The 10,721-nt window shown below is 40.9% G+C and overlaps 1 protein-coding gene across 2 annotated transcripts in view; it reads left to right on the top strand.

Moving 5' to 3' along the window:
* PDE6B (phosphodiesterase 6B) overlaps positions 1–10,721 on the top strand; it is a 78,456-nt gene that overhangs the window by 43,232 nt on the left and 24,503 nt on the right. For both annotated transcript variants that reach the window (XM_069074396.1, XM_069074405.1), the window contains 6 exons: positions 2,568–2,634; positions 2,914–2,961; positions 3,150–3,299; positions 7,409–7,552; positions 8,604–8,669; positions 9,471–9,617. In XM_069074396.1, the coding sequence (XP_068930497.1) occupies positions 2,568–2,634; positions 2,914–2,961; positions 3,150–3,299; positions 7,409–7,552; positions 8,604–8,669; positions 9,471–9,617 (622 nt within the window). The remainder of the gene's footprint in view (positions 1–2,567; positions 2,635–2,913; positions 2,962–3,149; positions 3,300–7,408; positions 7,553–8,603; positions 8,670–9,470; positions 9,618–10,721) is intronic.

Raw genomic sequence — 10,721 nt, 5'->3', positions numbered from 1 at the left:
CACACACACACACACACACACACACACACACACACACACACACACACACCACCTTGACCAGTCCAGAATCTGTTGATGAAGAAACCGAAGGAAACATTTGGAGTGATGAAAGAGAACAGGGCATCCTCCTGATTCTTGACCCCACAGGACAAGGATATCCCTGGATTTCCCCTAATTCTTCTCAACAGTCCATTAGAAACCTGCCATTCAGGAAGAGAGCTCAGTTAAATGGGAAGTGTCCCAGAAACGGCATGAGACCTGTGTTGGTCTCAGCCCTCTCACTCACTCTTTGTGTGACTTTTGATGTCACTCAATTCAAATATTTATTAAGCATCTACTTTGTGCAAGGCACTTAGGGGCATAAGAAGATGGATAATGGAATGCATTTTCCCAAGGAGCTTACACTCTAAGAAAGAAAGACAAATATGGAAATAACTATAATACAAGAAAATGTGGTAAGAGCAAAGGGTGGAGTCCTAGCAAAATGCTAGAAGGAAATTGAGGAGAAAGAAATAATAACTTTTTGGGGAAAGGGAACAATATGAGGCATGTGGGAGCATAAGAAGTCAGAAAAAAAGACAGAGGACGAGGAGCTAGGAAAGTAGAATTATGTGAGTTCATGAAAGTTAAGGGTAGAGATGGTATCAAGAAATAAAGGGCAGTCAGCAGTATCAGATACCACAGAGTGGTCAAGGAGAATGGGGACAGGAAGAAATCCATTGAAGCTTATGATACAGATGTCTCTGGGGACCTTGGTGAGACCAATTTCAGTAAAGTGGTGAGAATGGAAGGCAAACCATGAGGGATTAAGAACTGAATGGATAGTGAAGAAGTGGAAACAATGAGTTTGGATAGATAGATGGATAGACAATTAGGAAAGGAGGGAGGGAAGGAGGGAAGAAGGGAGAGAGGGGGAGAGAGAGATAGATCTGAATAAACAAATAAAAACAAGTAAGACAATTCCTGCCCTGAAGAAGCTTATATTCTAATGGAAAAAGACAACATACAAAGGCGAGCTAGAAAGGGAGCAGAAGGGCATGTTGTGAAGATGACCAGGAATTAGAGGCCTGTTTCCTGGGGAGATTAGGGGAAATATTGCCTTTCAGAGGACATGATGATTCTAAGAGTGTAGTCAAGCAATGAAGAAGAGGAAAGAGGGCATTAGTTTAAGGGAGTGTCAGGACTAAAGAAAGGTGTTCGACCAATGAGACCTGAACATATTTTGGAGGCAAATGGAGGAAGAACCAGTATAGAGGGAAAGATTGAAGATGTAGTTGGGGGAAGGTGAGGGGAAGTGTGAAGATAGCTGGAACACTGTCCAAAAGGCAAAAGTGGCTAGCATGGGAAAAGATAAAGGGGCTAGCCTTGGTAAGAAAGAAGGCCATCTCTATGAAAGTAAAGATGTGTGAGAACCTATGTAGGTTCATGGGACATGAAAGAGCTTGGAATAGATGGTATTAATTTTGCAAAGAAAAGTTCAAGGTCCCTTTTAAGGTCTATAATAGTTGCCCTGGACAATGTGATGGGGAATCAATTAAAAATAAATAGAAGGCTTACCATGCAGAAGGCAGGTCTAAATCCTTTAAGCCTTAGTTTACCTTTTTATAAAATGGAGATATAATATGCCCATCTGTCTTACAGTATAATGTAGTATATGAAAGTACTTTGTTATTATGAATCTGCGTTCAAATTTTGAATGGTTATGTGACCCTAGGCAAATCATCTAACCTCTTACTTTTCTAGGCAATTCTGTAAGACTATAAATTACAGAGATGGTACCATCCTGCATAAGCAGAGGGAATTTCCTTACTTGAAAATTACCATTTCTAATGAAATCACTAGTCCCTACATACACACAGCCATATACACACATACATAGATATGTATGTGACTCTAGACTTCAGAATCCTCATCTTCTCTAGCTCATACTCAGCTCCTAGGCCCCTTTGTCATTTCCCCCTACCCTGCTTTATACATACACACACACACACACACACACACACACACACACACACACACACACACACACACACCAAAACCTCCAGCCCTTCTGTAGACTTTTATCTTAATTGTACATCTATGTGCAAGTCATGTACACAAAGAATATATGCAGAAGTATATGTGAACCAGACCCTCCAACCCCATAGTGGCCCATGACTTTCATAGTCTAGTTCCCACTGCACCGTACCATTGTTTTTCCCGCTCTTCTCCCCAGGACTGGATCTGATAGTGCTTATAAGCAAACTAGCCAATTTGCCCATTTCAATCTAATAGTTCTAGAAAACAAAAGATTTGACTGGAGCTGGACTCATGACCCACCCTCAGTCTAGTTCTATTTCACAGTTGTCACTTGGTCATGGCTAAGTCCATGTCATCAAGATATGCAAAGACAGCCAACTCTCTTTCTCCATGACCATTGCCACCACCTGGAGCTTCCATAATACCCATATACATGTGTGTGAGAGTGTGATTCTATACACAAGTGTTCTAAATACAGATATTCTGATGAATGGACTTCCTTGAATGTTAGACTGGATAAGATTATTCTGCATTTCTCTCTCCCCCAGAACTCCCCCAGCGGATCACTGGGCACTGGCCAGTGGCCTCCCAACCTACGTAGCAGAAAGTGGCTTTGTAAGTTCTTTGGGTCATTCTAATGTCATTAGAGGCTCGAGACTGGTACACATGCTAGGCGACTGGCACTTATGCTCAGCTATTTAAGGACATAGCCATCTTCCCTCATCCTCCCCACCCCCCTTGGGTTTAGTGAATATGAATGTATTTGTTTATGCCCATCCATCCATTTAGAGGCATGATTGTTTGTGTATGAGGTTGTGGGTCAAGTAACTCTTTAAAATTCTATCTGATGCTGTAGCTGCTCCTGGTGAAATTATTTTTCTGATCTTTCCCCAGATCTGTAATATTATGAACGCTCCTGCAGATGAGATGTTTCAATTTCAGGTGAGTGTTTGTCTGGTTGTCGATAAGAATTGTCTATTGTTTGAGGAAAAAATTGCTTCTCTTCAGAAATGATGCACACAAAATTGTCTCTGCCTGGGAGGCAAGCCAGTAACGTCAATGCTTCCTATGTGACAAATTCAGAAATAAAGCCAAGTACTTGGTCATTTCTTCTTTCTGTCTTCATTTAGGAAGGGCCACTAGATGACTCTGGATGGATTATAAAAAACGTCCTCTCCATGCCCATAGTCAACAAAAAAGAGGAGATTGTTGGTGTTGCTACTTTTTACAACAGGAAAGATGGGAAACCCTTTGATGAACAAGATGAAGTTCTTATGGAGGTAAAAACTGTCCTGGGTATGAGAATAGAACCTTATAGGCCAGTGTCCTGAGCACAGGAATGAACTTTAAGGAATCAGAGTATTCTGGAAATGAGAACAGGAGGTTATAGGTCAAAGTCTTAAAGGTATGGGTTTAGACCTTTGAGAGATAGAGTGTTCTGGGTATGGGGACAGAGCACTGGGGATCAAAATGTCAGAGGTATGGGGATAGACATTTGGGAATCAGATTGTTCTGGCTATGGGACAGAATATTGAAGAAAAAAGTGTTATGGGCATGGGAATGGAACTTTGGAAACTAACATCTTTCAGGTTTAGAACTGGAGCATTGAAGGAGCTCACAATTTCTCATTCCAAACCTGGTCAATCAGTGCATCAGGAGTTTCTTCTGCCTGTTCTATCATCAGATTGCCGACTGAAGAATATGACACAGTCCTGGTCAGGGAGAGGACAAGGAACATCATAGAATCTTAGAGTTAGAGGGAAACTCAGAAGTTGATTCTTCTGTAAGCATTGTGGTGAGATGGACAGAGCAGTGGATCTGGAGTTGGAGGGCATGGAGGGCTATGCCCTTAGCTGATCATTCACTCTCTGTGTGAACCTCTCTTGGGTTCTCTCATTTTCCCTGGCTGTAAAATGAAGAAGTTGGCCTAGATGATCCAAAATGCCCCCCTTCTAGCTCTAAATCTGATTCCCCAATGAGTGGTTTTCCAGACTATACCTGAAGACTTCCAATGATGGGGAATTCATTAACTCTGAAAAAAAACCCTTACTGGGTTAGTTTTTGCTGTTATTATTAGTAATAATAATATATTATATAATTATGAAGTAGATAGTACCAGTATGGTTATCCATTTTACAGATGTTGGGAAGATCTTCTATCTATTGGCCCTAGTTCCTCTGTTTAGGGTCAAGTAGAACCAGTTTTTTCCAAGCTTTTTTCCACATGCTATCCTATCAAGTTTTTGAAGCTAGTGAACATGCCCCCACTAGGTCTACTGCTCTCTAATCTGAAAGATTTAAGTTAACACGTCTATGGAGTGGTTTCTTGTCATCTCACCATTCTCAGAATTTCAGAGTTAAGAAGAATTTCAGAAGCCAAGCTATAGCAGGTATAACCTCTAGAAAACACAGGAAATTGTAATGTTTCAGCATTTCCTTGAAGACTTCAATTGAGGGGGGACCTATCACTTTTTGAAGCAACCCATTGGATAGCTTCAATCAACAGGAATTTTTTCCCTTACATTATACCAGAATGTGCCTTGCTGGAATTGCCACTCTTTTCTCATAGTTCTGCCTTCTAGAGTCAAGCAGAACAAATCTCGTCCCTCTTCCATCTGACAGCCCTTCGGAGTGTCCAGAGAGCTGGACTTGACATAAGTAAAAGTGAAGTTGAAATCTTGCCTCAATCATTTGCTAGGTGTGTGACCCTGGGAAGGTCACATTCTCTTAGCTCTGTGTTCCTTATCTGTAAAATTAGGATAATAACAACTACCTCCTAGGCTTGTTGTATCAAATGAGATAATATAGGTAAAGCACTTTGAGAATTTTAAAGTACTATATAAATTACTAAGTAAAAATACTATATAAAATATAAATTATTATTATTACTTTCGTCGCCATGTTAATTTCTATTTCGTTATTATCTTTTCCATTCTTTGACTGATCCTCACAATGATAGCTAGCATTTTTTTATTCTATAACTTAATTTATTAAACACATTATGAAAGCCTGCATTTGTATTTCAACTTTTACGTTTATGGTCAAGGAGTTTTTCCACCATGATTCAGTAAAGGCTTCCCACTGCCTTCCTTCAATAGGTAGCATTTATACAGCACCTACTATGTGCTAATCATTATGTTAAATGCTTTACAAATATTATCTCATTTGATCCTCATAGCAACCCTGGAAGGTAGGTGTTATTTTATTATCACCTCATTTTATAGTTAGGGAAACTGAGGCAAAAAGAGGTTATGTGACTTGCCCAAAGACATACAGCTAAGTGTCTGATACTGGATTTAAACTCAGGTCTCCATGACTCCAGGCCCAGTGCTCTATCTACACCACCTACCTGCCTCACATGGCATGATTTCAAGGTTATTCAGCATTCTGGATGCCCACCAGTTTATCAATGGCCTTTCAAAAGTGGGGTGTCTAGAATTGAATAGAATACTCTAGGTGCAGTCTGACAAGAGCAGAGGTATAATTATCAACTCCTTATTCCTGGAAGTTTTGCCTCAATGAAGTCTAAGATCACAGCATCTTTGTTAACTGTGATATCAGACTGTTCACTCATGTTGAACTTGCTAAAAACCCTCAGATCTTTTCCAATTTTTTTAATAGGCATCTGCAGCCATAGATTTTATTTCTGTCTCTTTTCTTGGATTTTGACGACTGTGAAATTCTGGGCATCTCTACTGCTCGTCTTTCTACATTCTAGCTGTCTACATTTCTATATACTCTCCATGGTTTCTAGTTTGTTGGACATACATAGGCAGTTTTTTCCTTCCTCCTTGCTTTTAAGTTTAAGGCACTTTTTATTAAGTTTATAAGATTTCAGTCAAATGCAAACAATTTTGTTAGATGTTGTTGTTTATTTTTAAATCAGGTATTCTTATGTGAAATCCATTCCTGACCAAGAGTCTAACATTCTTATATTTTAAGCCATGGGCCAGAAATCTAAATCTCATTATTCCATTATTCACTTCCCAAATCTGCCTTACTCTTAAGCTCCTAATTCCTTGCTAAAAACACCTCAATCCTTAGAAATACTTCCTGGATTCCTTCTGGACATTTTCTTTGTAGCTCTATGAATCAGCAGAAGTGGGTAGTATTCATCAAATTTGATAAGACTCCATATGTTCTCCATCACATTCGGGTTGTCTTAGAGAGGCATCCTACTTTGATATTATTTTTGTCAGGTATGCCTCATTCTTAGGGAACAAGATGCACAACAGGATTCTTACTTAATGAGGTCTATCACCTGATCACATCTTCAGATCCCCATCATGATTTCTTAAGAGAACGAGTAAGTGCTTGTTATATCTGGCATGTTTGCCTTTTCAAGAAGCGCCCTATATCCAGGAATATACTGGTAAAACATTTAATAACTGACTTTTCTGGGGAAAAAAATTATAAAAACACATTTGTGAAGCTTAATCTTCGGAATCAACATTTTCTCCATTGCTTTCTTAAGTCTATAGTCAACAACAAAAATCAGGCCCGGATTTGTAGCACTCGGCTATTTTCAAGGTGTAAACGCTCACATTAAAAATGTGATCATTGTCTCTAGACAACCATTTCAAGCCAGCTACAGCACCCCCTGCTTATTTTGATTATTCAGTTTCAGTTGCTTAGATGTTTTTCCCTTTCTCCTCCATCACCTTCCTACAGCTTCTAACCTCCTGGCACAAGTAAAAAATTTTCTTGTGCCTCTTCAGAACTGTTTTTTTCTTATTCCCACTGAAACACTTCTCTTTGTTCATTCGTTTGTTCGTTTGTTCATTCCTTCCTTCCTTCTTTTCTTCCTCCTTTCTTTCTTTCTCCCTTTCTTCCTTCCTTCCTTTCTTTCTTTCTTTCTTTCTTTCTTTCTTTCTTTCTTTCTTTCTTTCTTTCTTTCTTTCTTTCTTTCTTTCTTTCTTTCTTTCTTTTCTTTCCTTCTCCCTTCTTCCTTTCTTCCTTCTTTCCTTCCTTCCCTACTTTCTTTCATTATTCCTTCTTTCTCTTCTTTCCTTTCTCTCTCTCTCCTTTTTCATTCCTTCCTTTCTTCCTAAAGAAACCATTCCAGGGGTGGCCAGGTGGCTCAGCAATTAAGAGCACCGGCTCCAGTGTCGGGATGACCTGGATCAAATCCAGGCTCAGGTACTCAGCACCACACCCAGAAATAACTGGCCGTGTAACCTTGAGCAAGTTACTTAACCCTGATTGCTTAAAAAAAAAAAAAAAGAAACCATTCCAATTCTCTGATAACCTGGAGAGTGAAGAAGTGTTCCTTTCCAGGATGGAAACCACCCTGCACTGTGAATAAAGATAGTAACTACATTAATGCTTTAATACACGGCAGATACACCACACTGTTCAACATGATGCTCCTGCCTCCGTTTATTTTTTAGTCTCTAACACAATTCCTTGGTTGGTCTGTGCTCAACCCTGATACCTATGACAAGATGAATAAACTGGAAAACCGAAAGGACATTGCCCAGGACATGGTGCTGTACCACGTGAGATGTGATAAGGATGAAATCCAGGAAGTGCTGGTATTATTTTCCATAGAGTTTACATGTGTGTATATGTGTTTGTGTGTATCTGTGTGTGTCTTTCTTTGTGCCTGGGAATGTGTCTGTGTGCCCCATGGGTAACTGTACCTGCCTCTCTGAGTGCTTGTGAGCTGTTCCTCCTAGGTCTCTTTCTATACCTTCCTATGTCTGTACCTCTCAGTATACTTGCTCATATTCACTCCTGGAAAATTAAACATCCAGCCTGGATCTACTGGAGGTCATTGTTAGCAAATTTCCTTGTGTTCTTGGGCTCCAGATGTTTTGCTTTCTTTTTTTTTTTTTTTGGAGGGGCGAGGTGAGGTAATTGGGGTTGAGTGGCTTGCCCAAGGACACACAGCTAGTAAGTATGTCAAGTGTCTGAGGTCAGATTTGAACTCAGGTCCTCCTGACTCCACAACTGGTGCTCTATTCACTGTGCCACCTACCTGGTCCCCCACACACACACCAATGTTTTATTTCCCCCTTCTGTGGTGTGTTCTTCCATGAGAAACTTAAATTTGGAAATCTGGGCCAAATATGCCCTACCTGGGCTGGTGGGGGGTGAGGAAAAGCACAGTTGTCTCAAGAGTCCAAGTAAAATATTTTTTAAACAATAGAGAGGCCAGCTCAGTCACCATGAAAAGAAGCCACTGGCCCCTGCTCTATGCAGTAACCTATGTAGACATTGACTTATGATGATATACCCCTAGCATGTCATAGGAATGACATCCCCTGCTTGGGCAGGGTCTGGTACCTATTACTATGAGTTTCTCTGACTTTGGTTTCCTGGAGACCTGCCCCCTAAGCAGGACACCAAGGGACCCTGATTAAGGTCTCAGAAAGTATGACTGACACATTCCTGATTCACAAGGGAACAGAGATTCCAGTGACCCCACAAGATGGCATCCCAGCAAGTTTAGGAATCCCCAGAAAATCACATTCATAAACCCAATAAGCGGAAGTACCATGGGGAGGAGGGAGGGAGCAGTGAGGAGCCTCACAGAGTGTCCGAAGCTCTAACTCTGTCCTGTGGATTATGTTGTTTCTTTAGCCAACAAGAGAACGCCTGGGGAGGGAACCCATGGACTGTGATGAGGATGAGCTCAGAGCAATCCTGGTAAGGGGTCCCTCATGCTAGGCAGATATAGGAGGGGTGGTCTGGTGGGGCAAGCGATAGGGGTTAGGTGGGGTGGGTGGGAAGGTACAGGCACATCCCCAGAGAATGGTCTACCAACCCTCTTTCTCTCTCTGTACCTCTTGATCGATGGCTCTTTGTCTTTCTCTGTCAAAACTAAACCCTCTTCGCATAGGCATGTGCATACACAAACACACACACACACACACACAAATACATTGGTACACAGTAGGGATAAGGAATGGGCCTGTTATTTCCTTGGTATAGGAAACACCTGGGTGAGTAATGGCCCTTGATCAATGATGGTGAATGCCTTCTTTTCAATTTCTGGTCTTAGAGAGTTGCCTGGGGCACTGAGATATTGCATGATTTGCCTAGAGTGATACAACCAGTATGTATCAGAGGTAAGGTTGGAACCCAGGTCTTCCTGACTCTGAAACCAGCTCTCTATTCACTATACTACATGACCTCAGCACATATATACATATATGTATGTATGTATCTACCTGTATGTATATATATCCTGAGGATAAAAAATATATATGTATGTGTATATATTATGTGTATATATATACATAAAACACATGACATACACACATTGAAGCACATGTACACTTATCACTCCACAATCACATTTCACAAAACGTATCTTTGTAATAAAAGGTCCACTTTCTGACCTTCCACTCATTCTTTTCCTATGTCTCAGACTCCCAGAGTTTATGACCTGGGATTAATATGGATAATCACCCTGAGATTCTGATCCAAATCCTGCACTCCCCTTAGAAAGACGAGCTGCCAGGACCCACCAAGTTTGACATCTATGAGTTCCACTTCTCAGACCTGGAATGTACGGAGTTGGAGCTGGTGAAATGTGGAATCCAGATGTACTATGAGCTGGGTGTGGTCAAGAAGTTCCAGATCCCCCAGGAGGTAGGAAAAAAGCCATGGTCACCCAAAGACCTAGTCTGGCTCTCCCACCAACTCATTTGTTCTTACTTTTCCTTCTGGGATGAGACAGAACAATTGGAGCACAAAAGGGTGATGGGAGAAGAAGGGTAGAAAGGGGAAGGAAAGAAGAACATGGTTTAATGATGATGATTTAATGAGAGGACAGGAGGTAATAAAGACAAAGGGATGATGTGATAATGGAAGGATGGTGGGAAGAGAATAATGGCAATCAGAGAGAGTGCGTGTAGCATTTCTGGTGGGGAAATCTGAAAATTAGGAATCTGGAGCGATCAGAGGATGAAATCCAACAGTCATTCAACTATTTATTAACTACTAACCATGTTCAGGGCCCTCACTTCATGCAAGGAATATGTAGATAGACATAAATACACACAGCAAATGTACGTACAAATGACACAGACCTTTCACTTGAAGATTTAATAATCCATAAGTAGAGAGAGGCATGTACACAAAAAAATAGTTACACAAGGGGGAGTGAGATCATTACAAAGTTGAGGTCAAAGTGTGCAGAGAAATTTGATGAGTGAGGGATTATTTTCAGCTGAAGGGGTTGGTGAGGTTCCTGAAGGAATTAGCTTTGGGGTAGGGCTCTGAAGGCACTGGAGGAAATGTGAAGGGGAGAGTGAAGAATTCATTCCAGGTGTGGGTGTGGCATAGGCAAGGGTAGCTCTAGAGATGAGTAAGAAAAGGAAGAGATCAAGGAATACCTGGCAGTCCACTTGGGCTAAACACTGTCTTGGAGAGTGTTGGAGAAAGCTAGGAAAGGAATAATTATATATTCAAAAATTTTCAGCAGTCTAACCATATGTGAGCTGAAATCCATTTTACGTCATCCCTAAAAAGTGGTCATCCAAACTATGCTTCAGACATTGGTGATTTTGTTGGCTTGTGAGAAATCCATTTTACGTCATCCCTAAAAAGTGGTCATCCAAACTATGCTTCAGACATTGGTGATTTTGTTGGCTTGTGAGAAATGCCGCTTTGTTACTTCCACATGGCCATTTTTGGTCTTACTCCTGAGTTGATCTGCATGGGAACCAGGGCTTTATGGGGATGGGAAGTGGG

The sequence above is a fragment of the Petaurus breviceps genome, unplaced genomic scaffold (assembly GCF_028583685.1).
Source record: "Petaurus breviceps papuanus isolate PSGF00001 unplaced genomic scaffold, PetGlider_PUasm1.0 140, whole genome shotgun sequence".
NCBI lineage: Eukaryota > Metazoa > Chordata > Mammalia > Diprotodontia > Petauridae > Petaurus > Petaurus breviceps.
The sequence above is the reverse complement of the archived record's forward strand: the minus strand, read 5'-3'. Positions and strand labels throughout refer to the sequence as shown.